The sequence below is a fragment of the Mustela nigripes genome, chromosome 13, assembly GCF_022355385.1.
Source record: "Mustela nigripes isolate SB6536 chromosome 13, MUSNIG.SB6536, whole genome shotgun sequence".
In the NCBI taxonomy this organism is placed as follows: domain Eukaryota; kingdom Metazoa; phylum Chordata; class Mammalia; order Carnivora; family Mustelidae; genus Mustela; species Mustela nigripes.
Window position 1 is genome coordinate 61031423 of NC_081569.1, and position 22321 is coordinate 61053743.

General features: G+C 37.3%; 2 protein-coding genes and 1 non-coding gene across 8 annotated transcripts in view; 1 reads left to right on the top strand and 2 right to left on the bottom strand.

Moving 5' to 3' along the window:
- TMEM87A (transmembrane protein 87A) overlaps positions 1-17181 on the bottom strand; it is a 44724-nt gene extending 27543 nt beyond the window's left edge. For both annotated transcript variants that reach the window (XM_059372614.1, XM_059372613.1), the window contains exons 1-6: positions 16965-17181; positions 15663-15723; positions 12894-12979; positions 8286-8399; positions 5867-5920; positions 5736-5780 (exon numbers count right to left, since the gene is read on the bottom strand). In XM_059372614.1, coding sequence (XP_059228597.1) covers positions 5736-5780; positions 5867-5920; positions 8286-8399; positions 12894-12979; positions 15663-15723; positions 16965-17120 — 516 coding nt within the window. In that variant the 5' untranslated portion in view covers positions 17121-17181. The remainder of the gene's footprint in view (positions 1-5735; positions 5781-5866; positions 5921-8285; positions 8400-12893; positions 12980-15662; positions 15724-16964) is intronic.
- LOC132000421 (U6 spliceosomal RNA) lies at positions 10877-10978 on the bottom strand. The gene has a single exon (XR_009399296.1). It is a non-coding gene; the product is annotated as a U6 spliceosomal RNA (small nuclear RNA).
- A 23-nt stretch (positions 17182-17204) lies between the features above and the next one.
- The window catches only part of GANC (glucosidase alpha, neutral C), a 74403-nt gene continuing 69286 nt past the window's right edge, over positions 17205-22321 (top strand). For 3 of the 5 annotated variants that reach the window (XM_059372607.1, XM_059372610.1, XM_059372612.1), the window contains exons 1-4: positions 17294-17513; positions 17869-18211; positions 19596-19658; positions 21483-21591. In XM_059372607.1, the coding sequence (XP_059228590.1) occupies positions 18183-18211; positions 19596-19658; positions 21483-21591 (201 nt within the window). In that variant the 5' untranslated portion in view covers positions 17294-17513; positions 17869-18182. The other 2 variants (XM_059372609.1, XM_059372608.1) reach the window with 2 other exon arrangements.

The following is a 22321-nucleotide window of genomic DNA, read 5'->3' on the forward strand; positions in this document are numbered from 1 at the left end:
GATTAAATGATTCTACAACTATAATACATTTACTAGGTTATCTTAGTAACTTAAGAACATAAATGCCATATTGAATCACATATTGTTTTATTTCTGCCTGAAGGCCTCTTTCTGACAAAATTAAGGAGTTATTTATGAGAAAAATTTAAAGCTTCAAACTTATAGGTACATCATGTCCTTTACCCATAATTAACTGAATCTTCCCTGAACTTATGTGTGCATTAACCAATAAAACTTAGTTTGGTGGAATAAGCTGCTTTGGTATTAATTCTATACACCTTAAAACTGCCTCTTACAAATTTCAGAAGGGACTCATTAATTCTCATATTCCAGGATTTGACAAAGTTTCCATCTAACCCTGGGATATACATTATTTTGAGCCTGTAAAAATAACCATATGCCAAGTTTTGACTTCATAACCAGGCTTTGACAAGTCTAAAGTCTAGTTCAGAATACTGAGAACATAATACCAATTAAGAATCTTAAAAGAGGGGTGCCTGGGTGGCTCAGTTGCTAAGCGTCTGCTTTCGGCTCCCATCATGATCCAGCGTCCTGGGATCGAGCCCCACATTGGGCTGCCTGCTCAGCAGGAAGCTTGCTTCTCCCTCTCCCCTTGCTTGTGTTCCTTCTCTCACTGTGTCTCTCTCTGTCAAATAAGTAACTCTTAAAAAAAAAAAAGAAATCTTAAACTATATGCCAGGCACTCTGGCACAGGTTTAACATTTATTATAGTGCTTAATCCTCACAACAACCATGTATGATATTATAGTGCTTAATCCTCACAACAACTATGTATGATAGGTACTACTATTAATTAGCTCCTTCATAACTGTGCTTTAAGAAGTGAATGGCTAGGGGCACCTGGGTGACTCAGTGGGTTAGCCACAAGCCTCTGCCTTCAGCTCAGGTCATGATCTCAGGGTCCTAGGATCGAGCCCCGTGTCGAGCACTCTGCTCGGCGGGGAGCCTGCTTCCCTTCTTCTCTCTCTGCCTGCCTCTCTGCCTATTTGTGATCTGTCTATCAAATGAATAAATAAAATCTTTAAAAAAAAGTGAATGGATAAAATAAACTGTGATACATTCAAGTAATGGAAAATTATTTAGCACTAAAAGGAAATGAACTATCAAGCCATGAGAATGCATGGAGAAACCTTAAACTCATAATGCTAAGTGAAAGAAGCCAATCTGAAAAGGCTATATATCACACAATTTCAACTATAAAACATTCTGGAAAATACACAACTATGGAGACAGTAAAACAACAACAGAAAACAATCAGGGTGCCTGGGTGGCTCAGTCAAGCATCTGACTCTCCATTTCAGCTCAGGTCATGATCTCAGGGTATGAGATTGAGCCCCCTGTGGGGCTCCACACTCAGCAGGGAGTTGGCTTGAGATTCTCTCACCCTTTCTCTCTGCACAACCCCCCCCTTTCCAAATAAATAAATCAATAAATCTCTAAAGAAAAAAATCAATGACTGCCAGGGGCTTGAAGGGAAGGAGAGATGACTAGGTAGAGGGAGCACTGAGGATTTTTAGGGCAATGAAGCTATTCTCTATATTATAATATCGGTCACTTTACATTTGACTAAAAACAAGTAACACAAGGAACTAACACTAATGTAACTATGGACTTTGGTTGGTAACAATGTGTCAATGTTGATTCATCAACTGTAACAAATGTGTCACACTGGCTGGTGCAAGATGGAGGGGGAGTCTGCGTTTATGAAGGAGCTATGTAGGACCCCTGCCTTTTGCTCAATTGTATTACAAATCTAAAGCTGCTCTAAAAAAGGAAATCTACTAATTTAAAAAACATTACAATGGTAAATATATCACATTACTGCTTAAATCAAACCATAAAATTGAATTAATAGAAACATTAATACTTCTTAGGGAGAAAAGACAGAGAAAAGCCCCTTTGTCTAAAAAACTTGTTTTATCAGAGCTTTATAAAAAGGAGGCGGTGCTGAACTTGTGATTACCCTTTAAATAGAATTATGAGGGGCACCTGGGTGGCTCAGTTGGTTAAGGATCTGCCTTCAGTTTGGATCATGTTCCCAGGGTGTTGGGCTCAAGCCCCATGTCGGGCTCCCTGCTCAGTGGGGAGTCTGTTTCTCTCTCTCCCCCATTCTCGTTCTCTATCTCAAATAAATAAAATCTTTTTAAATAAATAAAAATAGTATTATTAAAGTAGTCTCCTCTTAGGTCCAATTTTCAGGAAGAATGATCAAAGGACAGATAAATCTCTGACTTTTTATTATAATCTGACTAAATATCTCTAAATAAATATTACTTGTGATATTCATCAGGGTCATCTTCCAGCCAGCTTTAATCACTAGGAACAGGGCTCAAGCCTTGAGCAAATTTTAGAAGTATGCTATGCTTCAGAGGGTGCCTGGCTGACTCAGTTGGTGAAAAACGTGACTCTTGATCTTCGAGTTCTGAGTCTGAGCCCATTGTTGGATGCAGAGAATATTTAAAGGGGAGCCTTGGGAGGCTCAGTGGGCTAAAGTCTCTGCCCTCAGCTCAGGTTATGATCCCAGAGTCCTGGGATCAAGTCCTGTATCGGGCTCTCCGCTTGGCAGGAAGCCTGCTTCTCCCTCTCCCACTACCCCTTGCTTGTGTTCCCTCTCTCGCTGTGTCTCTCTCTGTCAAATAAATAAATAAAATCTTCAAAAATAAAAAAATAAAAATAAAAATAAAATACAGCATAAAATCTTTTAAAAAATAAAATAAAAAAAAATGCTATACACAAAAGGCCACTGAATAAAAGCACAATTACAAACAACCTATCTGCATACAAATAAATGTTTAGCTTCAGCAATTATTTTTTATAAATACAATTTACAATAATTTAATCTGACAAACTGCATAAAATCTGTTTTAAATTATAACAGTCATTGTGAGCACAGAGGGAAACAATCCTCTTTTCTTAGGACAATAAATTGCTGTTATTTTTCTCTAGAATAAAATATAAACATATAGAACAAAATATACATAGAACATATAGAACAAATAGAACAAAATATTAAAAAAGAACGTATAAATTATAAATTGTGCATACACTTGGAACCAGCAATTCAACCTCTAGGAATTTAAGCTAAGAAAATAAATGTGCTCAGGGTACCTGGGTGGCTCAGTGAGTTGAGCATTTCCTACTCTTGTTCTCAACTTGGTCTTGATCTCAGAGTCATGAATTCAAGCCCCAGTGTGGAGCCTACTTTAAAAAAAAGAAGTATGCACAAAGATATAGCAGTACATTAGGAATGGGACCTTATCTATCATAGGGAAAATTTGGAAACAAAACAATATACATCAATCAGGAGTTAAGTATAAAAATCATGGTGAAATGAAAAAGTATGCAACCATTAAAAAAGTGAAATAGCACTCAATGTACCAATCTAGTAAGTGAAAACAAAAAATTATATAGCAGTATATATAACATAATCTCACTTTGGTCAGTAAATATCTCTTCTGTGTAATCACACTGAACTGTTAGAAAATAAAATTACAAGGGATTTACTTTTAAGTGTATAGAAGCAACATGTGCCAACATGGAAGTCTTTTGAAACCAGAATATAAAAATTTTTTTAAATATTCAAAATTAATCACTGAAGTGCTGTTTAAAATTGCAAGATAATGAAACACATAAATGTCTGACAATGGATCGTTTGCTAACAAATTACAATGTATGAATACAATAAAATACTCTGCAGAGACCTAAATAATGATGTCATACAGTATTTACTAAACTGGAAGGAAGTACATGTTATACTGCCAAGCTAAAAAAAAACGCTACAACGTAATATATATTGTAGGATTCCCATTATTAAATAAATAGAAGTATGTTCAGAGACAAAAGATTATAAAATAAATATATTTATACTCTACAGTGTGTGGTAGTATTAGATGATTATTTCTTCTTTGCATTTATGTATGTTTTCTAAATTTTTGATAGTGAATATATGCAGATTAGCAATAAGAAAAAAAAAATTTTTTAATGAAGTCTGCAGTGCCAAACTCATCTTTAGGTTAAAATTCCATAAACTATAAATCAGGGCAGGGAAAGGGGGGACACTTCCAGAATAGCAGAATGAGGACCTCTGAAAAGATACTTATCCCCAGGGGCGCCTGAGTGGCTCAGTGGGTTAAAGCCTCGGCCTTCAGCTCAGGTCATGATCCCAGGGTCCTGGGATCGAGACCCGCATCACAGAGAGCCTGCTTCCTCCTCTCTCTCTCTCTGCCTGCCCCTCTGCCTACTTGTGATCTCTCTCTGTCAAATAAATAAATAAAATCTTAAAAAAAAAAAAAAAAAGATACTTATCCCCAAAAGCAACAAGAACATGGGCAAAATGATCTAAATCAACATTTCTGCCAAGTCCAGAAATTAGCAAAAAACTTGCACCAACCCTAAATGCGTTTCCTTAAGAAAAACAGTTGGGTGTCGTTAAGAAAAACAAGCCTGTGGTGTTTTTGTTCATCCTAATCCCACGTTCCTCTTCCAAACACCTTAAAACCAAAGTTCTCACAACTGTAATGGCTGTGAAAAAGAGCAGTTTGGCAGCCACTGGAAAAAACAGAACCGGTTTGGAGCTGCCCTCAAACCCAGTGGCAGAGCTCTCTGGCAGGTGCTGAAAAGCTCCTTTCCCAGGTCTTATCTTTTTATATGACCTAGTCCATCCTCATATAGGATCCTATAGTCAAGGCATCATCAAAGGCACTCAGCAGCAACTGTGACAGATCCTAACTGTCCCCCTCCCTCAGCTGATGTTAGCAGGCTGGGCTATCAAGAGGCTGACTAAAAACTTAAAAGGAAAGACTGGAAATGAGATGATCACAGGTGGTCTCAAGGGTGACAAGGGTGGGAAGAGAAGTGACTGCTAATGGCTTTCCCATAATCAAAACAGTGACTTTCTGGGGTGACAAAGATGTTCTGGAATTAGATCCTGATTGGTGGTTGCACAACTTCTGAATACACTATATAAAACACTAAATTATAGCTTTTAAAAGGCTGAATTCTGAGATATGTATGTCTGAATAAAGTCATTATAAAATGTAAAACTTTAATCAGTTTTGTAAAAAGCATGATCCAACATGGTTAACAGTCTTATTTCCTCTGTATTTTTAAGAGGTAAAGTTTTGAGGAATTAGTTATTGTGAATTAGAAAGTGAATTATGAAAATAAAGGCATATTTATCATTTTCAACCTTATTTCAGCTTTCCAAACTGTCTTCCAGTTATACTCTATCATAAGATAACTTCAGATGTAGTTTGAGGATCTTTTTTAAAGGTTCTTCCTATTTATGAGTCACATCTATTGGCTGATGATTACAAAAACAGACTTTAGCAAATAGGGAAAATACAGGAAATACATAGAAGAAAATAAAAATTGCTCATATTATCCACAACAACCATTACTAACACTTTTGGGTTTAAAGGTTTGTTTTTGTTTGTTTGTTTGTTTTGTTTTTTTAATAATCTCTACACCCAATGTGGGATATGAACTGAGAACCCCAACACCAAGAGTCAGACGTTCTACTGACTGAGCCAGGCAGGCGCCTCAGCATTTTGTGTTTAAACTTCCATTCTTAAATTTCTTTTTTAGTGCTCGCTTCGGCAGCACATATACTTAAATTTCTTTTTTAAATGGTACAATATCAGTAAGATTCAAAACACATAAACCTAAGAAACTGAAATATGTGTTCATTGTTCCAAATTAGCTACTATACTTACAGTTTTGTCTCCGGTAAGAGTAAGATTTGTTCCATTCTCCTTAGCCTTTAAACATTAAAAAAAAAGGAAAAGAAAATTAATTCAGAATTTTTACTTTACTCTCAGAAATACATAACAATGCAAACAATTACCTCCTGTTTTTCTCCTAAGAGAGGCAATCGATGTACAAAATCCCCAGAAAAGCTCTATGAAAGAAACAGAACATTAAAATTAAAGAAGTATAATAGTTAAACATAGTTCAAAATCCACAGAAATGATTAAAGCAAAACTTATTGTAACAGTAAAAAAATATGGCACTGACAGACAAAAGATTTCCAATGAACCATAAACAAGTGAGTAGACTAAACTGAGAACTAAAAAATAGTATCAGACTAAACTGGCCATTCAATTTTTCTATTAAGAATTAAAGACATTTAGGGACGCCTGGGTGGCTCAGTTGGTTGAGCAGCTGCCTTCGGCTCAGGTCATGATCCCAGCGTCCTGGGATCGAGTCCCACATCGGGCTCCTTGCTCCACAGGGAGCCTGCTTCTCCCTCTGACTCTTCCTTCCACTCTGTCTACCTGTGCTCGCTCTCACTCACTCTCTCTCTGACAAATAAATAAATAAAATCTTTAAAAAAAAAAAAAAGAATTAAAGACATTTAAAAATTTAAAAAACCCTTAAACAGAAGGTATATGCTTAGTATGGAGAGAGCTTATGGTTCCCTCTCCTGCTACAGATGAGAAAAATATGGCTATATGTTATAAAGCTTTAGATGGAGAAATGGGATTTGAACATAGGATTTTCAACTCTTGGGTCTACTGAGTTAAGTGCTCCTTCCACAACACACTCACGCCTATAAAAAAAAACTACACTAACTACCTTTCTTATCAGTTATCAGCAGATGAGGCATTTACCTTCCTGAGTAATTAGAACATGTATTTCAACTCTGTTACATTAGACTGGAGGAGGAGAGGTAAGCTTACTAATAGGGGTATATGCCAAGACCCTGGAAAGATTATAGCAGATCTCAAAGTGAACCTTGGGCAGCACTATACAACAGGTAGCTTTCCATGATAAAATCCAAGAAAAGCCGGGCGCCTGGGTGGCTCAGCGGGTTAAGCCGCTACCTTCGGCTCAGGTCATGATCTCAGGGTCCTGGGATCGAGTCCCGCATCGGGTTCTCTGCTCAGCAGGGAGCCTGCTTCCCTCTCTCTCTCTGCCTGCCTCTCCATCTACTTGTAATTTCTCTCTGTCAAATAAATAAATAAAATCTTTAAAAAAAAAAAAAAAAAAAATCCAAGAAAAGCCAACCAATCCTCCCAGGCTAGAAAACTAACAGAAAGTCTCTTACTCAACATTCCACTGTTTCTAGATTCTTTATTCTTCCACCATTATAAAGATATCTTTTTTCTCCAAATCCATAAACTCTAAGCTATAACAAGAACTGAACTATCAATTGTTATAGTTAGATTATCAATTACCTCATTTGCTTATTAATCACTAATTATTAAATTAAGGTCTTCTTATAAACCAACTTTACTTCTAGTAATTGGACACAAAACCTAGCTTTTGGTGAACTCTGCCTCTTCAAGGCAATTTGCTAAATATTCCAAAGCAATAAACACAGTAAGGACAAAAAGGCTATAGTTAACAAGAACTATTTTCAACACCCATAAAATATATCATTTCTCCATCAAAAAACTGGTGCTAGATCCTATTTCTAAGAAAAAAAAATTTCAAAGATAAATTCCAATTACATGATTACATATGTGTAAACATTAAAAATACACATTATTTACCTCTTCTCCTTTACTCAAGAAAAAGTATGAAATTCAACTCTTTGAGTTCAGGTCTGTAGCAGTAAAATCTAGAAACACTGATTTTTCTGAAAACATATTAATTAGATGAGATGACAAGAGAACTAAAAATTGGGGGTTTCAAATGTCCATCAGTGGATGAATGGATTAAAAAAAATTTGGTATATATATATGTATATGTATATATATATATATACATATACATATATATATATATATGCAATTCATACTTAAAAAAAGAATTAAATGATATATGGATGAACCTTGAAAATATTTCACTAAGAGAAAGAAGCCAAACAAATATTTTATGATTCCATTCCTTGAAGAATCTAGAATACTGAAATTCATAAAGACAAAGTAGAATAGTTGTTAGCAAGGATGGAGGGGTAGGGGAGTGTTATTGTTTCATGGTTATGAAGTGTCAGTTTGGGATGATTAAAGTTCTGGAGATGGCTACTGGTGATAGTTGCCCAATAATACAAAAGTACTTAATGCCCCCAAAGGACACACTTGAAAATGGTTAAAATGGTAAAAAAAAATTTACCATAAAAAAAAAAAAATGGGGATTTGCTTTTTACACATGAAGGAAGGCACATCCTCTTTTTGATGAGATAAATATTAAATGGCTGACTATGCAAGTTATTTCTGTCAGAACAAAGAATTGGGAAGTGGGAAATGGGGAATCACCAAAAATACAGATATTAGACATTTCACCTCTTCTATTTCCCTCCAACCACTATCAAATATTACCTGTGTTTTAAAGAGTTCACTGCAGTTCTGGAACAATTTTGATGATGTTTGATATTTCCCAGACAAACCTTTTTTTTCCTTAAGGTTTTCCAAATATGTCTCCACTTCTTCTGCCTGTAAAAACAGAAAATACAAAGTACACAACTTACTTTTCACAAGGAAGGTATTTAGAAAACACCAAATAGATTGCTTACAGGACAGACACATTGTTGAATTTGCTATTTTAGAAGTTAACAGCATCAGATAAAAACTGTGTAACAGTATCCAAGAATCTAACAGTATTTTTTAGACTCTGAAGTACTAAAATTCTAGTCCACTGCTTACAAAGAGTAGTTCTAAAAGTTCTAGGAAGACCTGGAAAATGTCAGAGTCCAGAAGGTTTTGTCACAAGAAAATACATTTACAAGAGTTAAAAGACTAAATTGCCAAAACCAACAAAAAGACATACTTGTGCTCATAAGCTAAGATAGAGTACAAAACTGCTGTAGCTATTCATAGCCCACTGTGGATATTCTGAGAAAAATTCACCATTTCTGTGGTTGTATCCATCAGTTCTGCAACTTTTCTCCTATACTTACATCCCTACTCTTTCCCTTTTTTCCCTAAGCTCCAGTTTTACATCTCCAACTAGCTGCATGTCATTTCCAGAATTCCGTCCTGTGGCAACCCGAGATAATTTTTACGTTCTTATCTTACCTATAAAGAAAGACCAGATCTGCTTAAGTTCTTGACCAGTTTATCACTAGTACCAAATGTACGAAGTTTTTACCTGTAAATTCAATTACTGATTGATTAAGAGCAAAAGATCAATAATGCTTCAAACTACACTCTGGACATACTATCATTTCTCTTTAAATTCTTCAGTCCTTCCCCCCATCCTACCTCCTATCCAATGTTGTATAACAAAAGCAAAAAACAGTCACCGACACCACAAAAAAGGTAATGTAAAATCCTAATACAAGGCAGGAATTCAAAATCCTTAAGGTCTGGAAAACCAACTAGATGGTGGTCATTTTTTTAAAAACCAGTTAGAATATCTTTGAAATGGAAAAAAAAAAAAAAAGAAGAAGAAAGAAATGGAGGCTAGAAACAGAATGGAAAAGTCCTGAAAAATCCATGTTGGAGCCATATATATTCACTGCCCAAGTACAGTGTACTATGTCAACTGTGAAATGAGATCTAAAACTAATTCCACACTACTACTAATAAAGTAATAGGTTATTTGCTTTGTACTGATAATGCAAAAGCAATGATGGGTAAAATTCCTGCCCCTTATCAGGAATCAAGGCAGTGACATTGAATTGTACCAGTAGTCATTGCAGTCATACACAGCTTAAAAAAAAAAAAAATGCCAGTTTTACTAAAAATGTCTTCAATGAACAGTAAAATCTATTAATGTTATTAAATCTGGACTTTGTGTGTATTTTTTAATATTCTATGAGACAAAATGGGAAATATGCAAAATACTATAAAAAAGATAAAACACTTTACAACTGTTTTGACTTATAACCTGAACTATCTACTTTTTCCATTTACCTCCAAGAATAACTGACAAACTATAGGTTATTCAGATTTGGTTATTTGGGAGATACTTTCTTGAAAATGGGCGAAGGGAGGCTGTTACTTCAAGGAAGACAATGATAAAATTTGAGCTTTCAAACTGCATCTTCCTCACAATACTTAAGTCTCTAATACTCAAGAAGGAATTTCTGATGTGACAGGAGGGTGATATTAACAAATATAACTTCAGGACACCTGTGTGGCTCAGTGGGTTAAGCATCTGCCTTTAGCTCAGGTCATGAACCCAGGGTCCTGGGATCAAGCCCCATGTATGGCTACCTGCTCAGTGGGGAGCCTAGTTCTCCCTCTGCCTGCTGCTCCCCATTTGTGCGTGCTCTGTCTGACAAAGATTAAAGTATAATCTTTAAAAATATGTACATATATATATATACACACACACATATATATAAAAAACACTTCAACTTAATTGTAAAATAAGTTAATATTTTAAAGATTTATAAAATTCAGTCAAGCACTATTTTCAAAATAACCAAAATTAGACATACATAAAAGACCAAAGTGCATGACACACCAACTTATTTAAATACAAAAGAGAAAGAATAAAGTTGACTGATATGCTCTCAGATACCACAATGCCACCAACCTTTAAGAAACTCTACTTGTTACATTTTGGTATAAAATCAAAGAACACTATCTACAATTATCTGAAAACACTTAAAATATCATCCCCTTTTCCAACTATGTATCTGTATTATGAGGCCACATTTTGTGCATATACATCACAATAATACATCACAATAAACTGAGTGAAGAAGATATAAGAATTCAGCTGTCTTCTACTATATCGAACATCAAATGAAGAAAGGGCTTTGCAAAAATACAAAATAATACCTCTTCTGTGTTTTTTGGAAAAATCTATTTCTCAGTAAAAGTAAGTTTTTCGTATTAACATGCAATGACTTATTACTGCTACTGTAAAATAAATACATATTTCTGTATTTTCTGTTTTAATTTCTAATACATTAACCCACATGAACAAAAGGTTTTTTGGAAACTATAGTAATTTTTTTAAAAATATGGAATGCTTCATGAATTATGTGTCATTCTTGTGCAGAGGCCATGCTAATCTTCTGTATTGTTCCAGTTTTAGTATATGAGCTTGTTAGAAGGTGGAGGAGGAACAATAAAGTATTCCACAAACTGAGAAGGTATTCTGAGACCAGAAAATGAAGGAGGCAACTCTCCACAGTTTATGCATAATTTTATTCAGGGTAACTTATTGACCGGGGAGGGAAATGGGCATAGGACAATACATGGGAGCTTAAGAGTTATTCTCCGCAAAATCCAGACCCTAGTCCATAGATTTTATACAGTGAGCAGACATAAAGAAGGGCACTGTAGTGAGATCAAAGGATTCCCATGCACCTGTAAAGAGCCTGCAGGCACCTAATAAACAGCTAATCATTAATTAGATCTTGTGGCACTACCTGTGCATCAGGAAGGGTAAAGACAATGTTATCTCTAACAGATTCATGGAAGGCCAAAACAAGCCTCCCCCAATCCTGGCTTTCCCTTTTCTTTCTTAAAGAAGGCATTCTCAAGATAGGCATTTCTCAAAGTAGGCATTCCCTTTTCTTTTCTTAAAATTTTTGCATATTTATTAAATTCAATTAGTTAACATATAGTGTTTATTAATTTCAGGGATAGAGTTCAGTGATTCATCAGTCTTATATGTGATGGATGGTAATCATCCATCACAGGACCTCCTTAATACCCATCACCCAGTTACCCTATAACTACTCTTATAGTCACCCTTTACAGGGTCTCTTATGGTTGGGCACATGGGTGGCTCAGTCATTTAAGTGTCTGCCTTCTGCTCAGAAGTCCTGGGATCAGGTCCTGCATTAGGCTCCCTGCTCAGCAGGCAGTCTGCTTTTCCTCCCACCCTTCACCCCACTCATGCTCTCTCTCGCTCTCAAACAATAAAAAATATATAAAATCTTTAAACAAAAAAGTCTCTTCTGGTTTGTCTCCCTCTCTGATTTCATCTTGTTTTATCTTTCCCTCCTTTCCCTAATGATCCTTTGTTTTGCTTCTTAAATTCCACATATGAGTGAATCATGTAACTGTCTTTCTCTGATTGACCTATTTCACTTAACATAATACCCTCTAGTTCCAACCACATTGTTGCAAATGGCAAGATTTCTATTTTTTTGATGGCTAAATAGTATTCCATTGTATGTATATACCACATCTTCTTTATCCATTCATCTGCCAATGGACAGTTGGGCTCTTTCCATCATTTGGCTATTGTGGACACTGCTGCTATAAACGTTTGGGTGCAGGTCCCCCTTTGGATCATTTTATCTGTATCTTTGGGGTAAATACCTAGTAGTATAATTGCTGGGTTGTAGGGTAGTTCTATTTTCAACTTTTTGAGGAACCTCCATACTGTTTTCCAGAGTGGTTACACCAGCTTACATTCCCACCAACAGTGTAGGAAGGCTCCCCTTTCTCCATATCCTCACCAACATCCAGTGCTTGCTGACTTACACATTTTAGTCATTCTGATTGGTACGAGGTGGTATCTCATTGTGGTTTTCATTTGTAATTCCCCAATGCAGAGTGTCACTGAGCAATTTTTCAGGTGTCTGTTGGCCATTTGTATGTCTTCTTCAGAGAAATGTCTGTTCATGCATTCTGCCCATTTCTTGATTGGATTATTCTTTGGGTGTTGAGTTTGGTAAGTTCTTTATAGATTTTGGATATTCCTAAGGTTATGTATAATAATCTCTAAGGGGCCTGGAACACACAGCCCCATAAGTAACTGACAAACGAACAAAATGGGGGGCCAAAGATGGAAATCAGTACCGTCAGCACTTCTATAGTGCTGCTAAAGTGAGCAGGAGTATGCAGTAATTTTTAAGGGTTGAGACCAAAAAGTTTGCTAGCATTGTAGGTCTGCAAACTGGGAAGCACAGATTCTAATTTCCACTCTTTCCCTCCTAGTTACATGACACTCCTTCCTCTATAAGGTAGGACACGATGATATTTAAAGTCCAAGAAGTCTGTTAATTTTATATTTACCTTGAAGTTGTAGATTTCATTGTAACAGTCAGCACTTTTCAGATACCAGGTTATATTCAAAGATACATCACAAGGTTCTCCATCAACTATCAAAGAAGAAAACTTTGTGAATAAAGATGATTCCCAAACAAAGCATTTTTCCTAAGCTGTTACTCACATTCTATTTTTCCTGCTAACTTTAGGTATTCAAAGACCACCTCTTCTACGAACATAAGGTAATATACGTAAAAAGAAGTGGATATTCTTCAGATAAAAGTACTATTGTTCACAAAAGAAGTTTCTGACCTGCTTAAGTGTATCTACTTTTATGCCTTAAAACCTCAATTCCTGGTTCCCTGTTGGAAAAAAGCTGGAAGTGATAAAGCAGTCCTCAGTTAAACCCAGTCTTCTATTATCATTCAAATATTTACTGAGCAGAACACTTAAGCATACAAAGCTACAGGACACTGTATAGGCTGGAGAACAGGACTCCTAAGGAGGCTACATTCTAGTTGGAGAAACAAGGAATAACATTAGGGACATCATAAGGCAGTATTCAAAAATAGTTCCACTGAGGGAAAAATTAATGGCTTAGACCTTGAAAGATATCAAAACTAGACAGAAAGAACTAAGGAAAAAAAGCAAACCTGGGGAAGGAAGGAAGAGCAAAAGCAAAAATGAAAAACTCTTTCCAAAACCCACCTTAAGAGAGGCCTCAAGGAATCTTAAAAGTCAGAGTGGCCTCATAACTCATTAACAATGCCTGGAACACAATATGCTAGAGGGCCAAGGCATTAGTCTGAAAACGTGAGAGCATAAATCTGACTGTATCACACATCAGCTGTCCCACCTGGAAGTCAGTTTATCTTTGATTCCAGCTGCATTATGGAAAATATACTACAAGATACCTGCTTTATGCAAATGTGACAAAGATAAACATGACTGTATCTAGGAATCTATTTTTGGTTCTTAATAAAAAGCGCACACCTAAAATTATAACCTTCCCTTTTGTGTTTTAAATTGTTTTCTCAAATTAATTTTCAAGTGACACACTTTTACAAGGCTCAATTAAAATATACAAAACTCTGATGTGCTAAATAGAATTTATGGAAATGATAAAAAGGATATTTGCAATCTCACTGTAAACTATTCAGAAGAACCATACAAATTCTTCTATTAACTAAATAGAAGCCAATAAGAAAATCGCCTAAACAAAAGATCTTCAGAAAGACTTGGCTGCAAAAATACTACTATATGTTAAAAGACACCATTCCAAACTTTGTATAGATGGATTTAGAGACGAAAATGGTCCCGGCAATTTCATGGAAAGCTATACCACAGCCCTAAAAGTATAAAATCGGAGACAAGGTAAATGTGAGCTAATAGAGAAGTAACAAAAGGAAACAAAGTATAATTTTTTAGGAGTCTTAAATTCTCCCCAAAAACAAAATGTAAACTGCAAAACAGCAGCTTGCCTAAGGTGGCAAAGCACCAGTTGATTAAAAAACAGGTGAGAAAAGACTATAGATGATAAAAAGGTAGAATAGCATGCAGGCTGTCAGGCTATTCCAAAAAACCAAATACTGCTATCCTTAAAAGTTAGTCTTATCTAGCATACCAACCTCACAAGACAGACCAGTTTGTTTCAGTAATCTCATTTAAACCAAATTTAAGTCCTTAGTCAAGAAATTGCATTTTCAGGGCGCCTGGGTGGCTCAGTGGATTAAGCCGCTGCCTTCGGCTCAGGTCATGATCTCAGGGTCCTGGGATCGAGTCCTGCATCGGGCTCTCTGCTCGGCAGGGAGCCTGCTTCTCTCTCTCTCTCTGACTGCCTCTCTGTCTACTTGCGATCTCTCTCTGTCAAATAAATAAATAAAATCTTTAAAAAAAAAAAGAAAGAAATTGCATTTTCATAGACACAGTCTGTTTTTCATAGCAATTTTACTGGCCCCCTTCACTCCTGTTAGACTGTAAGCTCAGGAAGAGAGAAGGCCTTTTCTATCACTTCCTTGCTATCTAAAACAATGCCTGGCGCATAGTAGGTTTTTAATAACTACTTAGTAAATGATTAAAACAAAATCAACCAACTACAACTTATAACTTTGCACTTTCCTGGAGAAAGACAGGCAAAGAAGCACAAATGAATGACCTGAACTTTTATCCCTGATCCTGAAACAAGAGTTTTACCCATGATCATTTATTCCCTAAAATAAAACGAGTTTCAAAAATAAAAGGAAGCCTTTCTTTAATACACAATGGGATATTCTGGATTCAGATACAGTGGTTTTTCTCAGTGGACAGACTGGTTTTGTTCTACATAATCCCTATTCCCTGGTAATAGCCTTGAGCTTCCTCTTTCAAAGATCCGAATAAGAAAATACACCTTCTGTAAACAAAGGTTTACTGAACATATGTATTTAGAGCCAAAGGTCTGACAAACCTAAGTCATGTGTTCAGTAAACATCTAACAAGCACACAAAAGCCAAGTCAGTGGTATCTCTTTGACACAGGACAGATTAAAACACCATGCAGACAATCAAACAACATAATTGGTCTAACTGTATAAACACCAGAAAAACAAGAGAAGAAAATAAAGTTCACACAAGTATTCCGAAGATTACTCAGTGAAAAGACCTTAATTACACTAAGATGTTTATGCCTAGATAGTGCCAGACTATTAAATTTCAAAGCTTACATTTAGAGTAGGTCAGAGAAAGAAACTAGGTAATTTAAAAGTTTAAAGATCACTTAGAAACTCAAATAAAAACTTCATGAAATGCAAAAACTCACATTTCAGGAAGATAGTGGTATTTTTGAACAGGATCTTTCCAAAACTAAAATAATTTTTCCCCTGCAAAGATAAAGGAGAAAGATAATTAGCATCACTTTAATTCCCAAGGCAGAATATAATTGTTACAAAACCTAAATTTATAAAATGTTTAAGTTAGTTTTCTTAACAACAAAAAATACATGAATATCCTTCCTTTTAGAAAAATTCGACCGCATCCAAACTGCAGAAGTTTGTAGCTTGGTGTAGAGACACAATTTTTTCCCCACAGACCATGAAGCAAGGACTCTAGAAGCTGCTAGAAATCTCAACCTAAATCTTCAAGTAAATTCCCTTCACTCACTAATCACTGTTCAGAATAACCCAATCATTTCTTCAAATAAACTATTGTATGAGCAGACAGATGAACTTAACTAGTAGCCATTTTACCAACAGTACCTAAAAGTCAGAACCTGAAGATCTTCACCGAATGAACAAAAGCTATTAATGCTTGCCATGGAAAAGCTCAAATGAAATTTCGACATTAGAGCCAGGGAGCAGAGCAGAATGAAACAAAAAGACCACCGTGGTTTCAACAGGAAAAATGCTTTCTGGCATTTCCTGGATGCATCCGATTTGTTGGCTCGCAGGACTACAGCGCTTACTCAAATGAAATTTAAAGGAGGGGAGTAGGAGGACAAAAAGGGTCAACCTATCTAGTAAATCATCCAAAAGAAAGGATACCTTTACCGTATCAAACTTTAGAACAAAATTTCTTCCATTTCAGCCATTCTCATCTTAGAATATATTTTTTAAATGCCTAGGCTTCCTAATCACACAGCAAAGCTTAGAATAACCATTCCAAAGTTCCAATGATATCAAACAACTTTGTTAAGTAGAATCATCCAGTAACAAAGTGCAGAGAAAAGACAGAAAGAAAGACACCTATTTCCAGATCTCTCTCCTGCAACTCGGGGTCACTGGATTCTGCGAAACTTTAGCTGAAAGGGAAACCGTTCTCCACCTTTTCATCAACTTTCCCGTCTCAAGTCATTCAAAGTTCTCTCTGACTTCGCTGATAAAATACCGTTCCACCATTCTTCTCCGCTCCTGAAGTGGTCCTGGCACTCCCGCTAACCTACCCACAGAAGTGCACAGCTGTCCGCTCCAGGGAGGTGGGTCCCTGCTAACCAGCAACACAGACGCTCCAGGCAATTCCACTCCTTTGGAAGCGGACTTCAGCGGAACCTTCATGGACCCCTAAGGCCGCCGTAGCCCCACCCCTTGCTCCTCCAGGCTCAGTTGCTTCTGAAGTGAACACTCACCGACGGTATCGGAATGTGCCACTTGGATCGGTCGGCAGCGGCGACAGGTGCCGGCCCTACACCGAGAAGCGACAGTGGGGACGGCTGAGCCCCCAGAAGTAGAAGAATGACAGGCAGCACCTGAAGCCACGCAGCCGCCGCCATCTTCACAGCCATGGAGCGCCTACCGAAAGCATTTCACCTCCTTCCGGTTCGCCCCGCCCTCTTCCGGCCCTGCTCTGGGGGCGGGACCATCCGGGTCCTCGAAACCTCCCGGGGCTTGTTTGTTTGGCCACCCAGCAGCCCCTCCCTAAGCCAGCCGTCACGACCTCGTGTGAGTTTTAGACCGTACAGCGCAGACGTAGTTCTGTGGTTTGCCGGTCACCTTGGAGCATTAGGATGTTCATCAAAAGCTGCCTCCGCTTCTGTCGGCCCTTCTCTCTCCCGGCCCTTAAAGGGTCTGGGGATCAAGCAGGCACCCAGTGTGGCGTTTGGCTTTCTCCTCCTCTCGTTCGCCCCAGCCTTTGACTAGATCAAAGTCAGTCGCTGGGGCCGAAGTCTGGGAAAGCCGTAAGTTCGCCTGTTTGGCGTGTAGTAGTCACTTACCGGTTTTCTGGAGATATTTAAGCAAAGACGGAATTTGGCAGTGGTAGAGTATAAGCACTTACAGAACTGTATCTACTGGAGTAGATACACCCTTTATAAAGACCATTTTATCCCTGAAAGGGGAAAGCAGAATTTGACCGGGGAACACCAAGCTTCAGCGCAGAGCAGGCCGGCACTTTCTACTAAAAACTGAAAGTGGGTCAGTTTTCAGGATCTGTGGCGTGACGGTCACGGAGATCAACCTGCAGAAGTTTGGCCTGGGTCAGGCAAGCGGTCTCCGTATTTCCTGTTTCTCACGCTCTTGGCTTTTCTCCTCTAGGGCTCTTTGAGTACACGCCCCCTCCACCGCAAAGACAGTTTTGATTCCTCAGGAAAGCAGTTCTTCGTCGGGCATTCGTAACTAAGAAAATTTGGCTACCTAAATCCATGTAGAAGCGCTAATTTGGCCTGGAAAACCGAGGAATAAGTGCAGATTTGCTACTCCTTAAGGACCTGGAGAGGACTCCATCTCCCAGGACGTGACAGTGGTGAAGTCCTGGTTATAATTGAGAAAGACGGCCAATAGGAGTTTTAAAAAGACCGCGCTTGGCCTTGGTCTGAGCGCTGGAAGAGGGTCGAATTGCCTGGGAAGCCATGGAAGCTGCTGGGAAAGAGGAAATCAGGTAAAGGCCCAGTGGTCCTGCAGGGACTGAATCCAGACAGCAGGGGATGGAGAGTAACTGAAAGCAACATTTTGGTTTTGAAGGCTTTACTGATTGTTGAATGACCTGTTAGTTGCATGTTTCGTATTTATGTATTTAATCTTTATAATTTTTTCTCAATTCCCCAGCCCCTCATATAATACTTTTAGGATGGTTTACAAAACAGTAGAAGAGTTGTGATCAGAACTGTAACCTGTGAATTTCAAGCATGTTACTTTCCATATTCAGCTGTACCCCCATCTTCCTGTATTAACAGAGCTCATTCTTCAAAGCTGGAAAGTAAAAAGACTAAATTTCTCAAATCTTTGCAGACTTGATTAAAAGAAACACTGACAAAGACTGCATCAGTGAAGGATTTGATGACTTCCAAAAAATAATTTTTTTAGTACAGCCAAGTGTATCTGTGTGGGCTTGTTTTCCTATCTGGAAATTTGTGTTCAATCATAGTTTCCTACATATTCATAAACATGCTGACTGTAGCTGTATTCAGTAACATGTCTGCTTGAAGGCCAGTGGTTTTCCCCCTCCTTACAGTCTATAGTTGTTTTAATCATATGGAGGCTAATTTATTTTTTTAAAGATTTTATTTTTAAGTAATCTGTACCCAACACTGGGCTCTCGAACTCAGAACCCCAAGACCAAGATGCTTCACTGACCGACTGAGTAATCCAGCTAGGTGCCACTGGAGGCTAATTTAAATACATATTTTCTAGCAGCAATATGTATGTATCTTATTCATGGTCTGTTCCAGAAACAGCTATTCTAGGAACTTGGTTTTAAAAAGCGTTGACTCCTAATTGTCAGCATAATTCAAAAGCAGATTTTCCTTTTACATCTGTTTCTATTATTCTAGTCCCTTGCACATACCCCTGTTGAAGTATTTGTCAGGTTGATTTGTACCTGTTGGTTAGACTCTTGTAGGAAGCTCAGACACATTCCTTCCTATCTTCCTCAGGGCCCAGCACTCACTGAAAATATTTTATTGAATAAGTAGGTGGATTGTTTTTGTTTCGTTTGGGTTTTTTTGTGGTTTTGCTTCTTCTGATTTTATTATTGTAGTCATAGCCTTCAGTTATTATTTTAAAAGAATCCTGCTTTATAAGTGACAGTATTTTTTCCAGTGTTTCAGTGTATTCCCAGAACTTGATATTTTGTTGTTTACCTTGTGTGATTTACAAAAAGATGTTACTCTGCAGCACACAGGCTATCGTATTATGTCATGGTCATGGCAGTTTTGCATTGCAGAAGTTTATTATCTAAGTTCATGCTGTAGTTAGAGAAGGAACAAAAATTGGATTCACAAACTTTGGAGAAAATAAATTTCTTAAAATGTCTTTTTATTTAGTGTTGAAGATGAAGCTGTGGATAAAAACATTTTCAAAGATTGCAACAAGATTGCTTTCTACAGGTAAGAAGAGGAAATGTATTACCTGATCAGAACATTCCAATATTGCAATTTTTGTAGGCTTTTTAAGGAAAGGGTCAGTTAGGAAATGTAGTCATTAAAAAATTCATCAGACAGGAGACATTCATCTTTATACACTTATTACTGTCTTATTTAAATTTCTAAATAAATACGTATCTTATTTTAAAAGTGTTTATATCTTTTTTTAAGGTTTTATTTATTTATTTGACAGAGAGAGAGATCACAAGTAGGCAGAGAGGCAGGCAGAGAGAGAGAGAGAGAAGCAGGCTCCCTGCTGAGCAGAGAGCCTGACGTGGGACTCGATCCCAGGACCCCAAGATCACAACCTGAGCCAAAGGCAGAGGCTTTAACTCACTGAGCCACCCAGGCGCCCAAACGTGTTTATATCTTTGAACAGATAATACTTCTATAGGTTTCAGAAGTCGAATAATATAAAAAGATATACTTTGAAAAGGGTTACTCCCATGCCTGTCTCCCTTCACCCCATTCCACATATTATCCCTCTAAGTAACCAGATTTATTAGTTTCTTATTTATCCTCCCAGTATTTCTTTTTGTGAATACATATATTCTTTTTTTTTTAAGATTTTATTTATTTATTTGACAGACAGAGATCACAAGTAGGCAGAGAGGCAGGCAGAGAGAGAGAGATAGAAAGAGGGAAGCAGGCTTCCTGCGGAGCAGAGAGCCCGATGCAGGGCTTGATCGCAGGACCCTGAGATCATGACCCGAGCCGAAGGCAGCAGCCCAAACCACTGAGCCACCCAGGCGCCCCTTTTTTTTTTTTTTTTAAAGAATTACATATATTCTTATATCACTGCCTTTCTTATAACAAGTCACTTCCTATATATGTTGTTGTATTCTTTTTTTCTGCTTTATAGTTTATTCTGAAGAGCTCTGCATGAGTGTATAGAGATTGTCCTCTCTTTTTCTGGCTGTGTAGTATTCTATTGGGTAGATGTACAATGATTTATTTGTTCTCCTTCCTATTGCTAGATCCTTGAGTTTTTAATCTTTTAGCTATAAAGTCATGCCATAATGAAAAGCTATACATATGTCATTTCCTACATCTGCAAGTGTATTTATAGGATTAATTTCCAGGAATGGTATTGCTGCATCAAAGAATAAATACATTTAAAATTGTACCTATTACCAGAGACACCCCCATAGGGATTGTACTGTTTTATGCCCTAATCACCACTGTATAAGATTACCTGTTTCCCCAGAGCTTCAGAAAATATTTCTTTAAAATACTTTTGTTGACTATATGTCTTTGTGTGATCCTAAACCTGAAACCACCAAAAATTGTATCCTATGTTACAAATTTCTAATTTATTCACACTGCTCTAAAGGAAGAAAATCAGATCACTTAAATTCTGAATAGGTACCTTAGAGGGAATTCTATAGGGAACTCTTGATTATTTTGTAAAGTCACTAGATTATATTGGATTTCCATAAGAATTTATTGAGCTTCTATTAAAGTGTACATTTGTGGAAGGAGGGAGGGAAATTAACAAGCTAATAAATGTCATCTATGAAAACTGCCCCACCTTCTCAGTAAAGGGGACAAAATGCCATCCTCGGACAGTGCTTTGTTGAGCAATTACATTCATATTATTCTTATTCATACTAATTTTATTAGCACTCTAATAACAAAGTACTCCTATTAGTATTTTATGAGAGTACTAATACTGTCTGGACCCAGTTCATTTACCATCATAGTGAATTTTAATGACTTCCACATGATAATATAGATTGCTGACAGTCACAAATAATTCTTGGGTATTTATATTCTGTATATCTGCAGGCGTCAGAAACAGCAGCTCTCCAGGAGATCAACCTATAAGGCATCACTAGACTCAGCCACGATAGGCAAAGACAGCACCAAGTTCCGAATCATCAATGAAACAACCAAGGTGAGAGAGAAGTATTTTCTAAGAGAATTATTTGTTCCTATATTAAGTTGGGTTTGAATGAAGTAAAGTTCCACAAAGGCTAATAATTAAAACTATGTATGCATCAAAAATAAACTTTGTTGAAGAAGTAATGTCATCTTTTTTGTATCTATACTAATACTACTTAAAAAGTAATGTGGGGGCACCTGGGTGGCTCAGTGGGTTGGGCCGCTGCCTTCGGCTCAGGTCATGATCTCAGGGTCCTGGGATCGAGTCCCGCATCGGGCTCCCTGCTGAGCGGGGAGCCTGCTTCCTCCTCTCTCTCTCTCTCTGCCTGCCTCTCTGCCTACTTGTGATCTCTCTCTGTCAAATAAATAAATAAAATCTTTAAAAAAAAATTAAAAAAATTAAAAAAAAAGTAATGTGAATATTAACTTACCTATTGCCTCTGTATCATATGCTTTCCTACATGTTTTACAAACGTTATTTCCTTTTAATTAGTCCTCATAATACAGAAAAGTGACTAGAAAGTCACCTGCTCAAAGTCAGAGTCAAGTTTTCCCCTGCATCTGTCAACTCTGTCAAGTACCCATGTTCAGTTACTGTTAGACAGTGTGCAGTTGAGCATGCAAATGAGCAAGGTTTGGATTCAGGGACTGTCCAAACTTCAGGGGAGCAAGGGACTATATAGTTGAAAACCTAAGTCACAAATGTGCTATCTTCCTGGGCTGCTTCACTAGCAGATCATCCT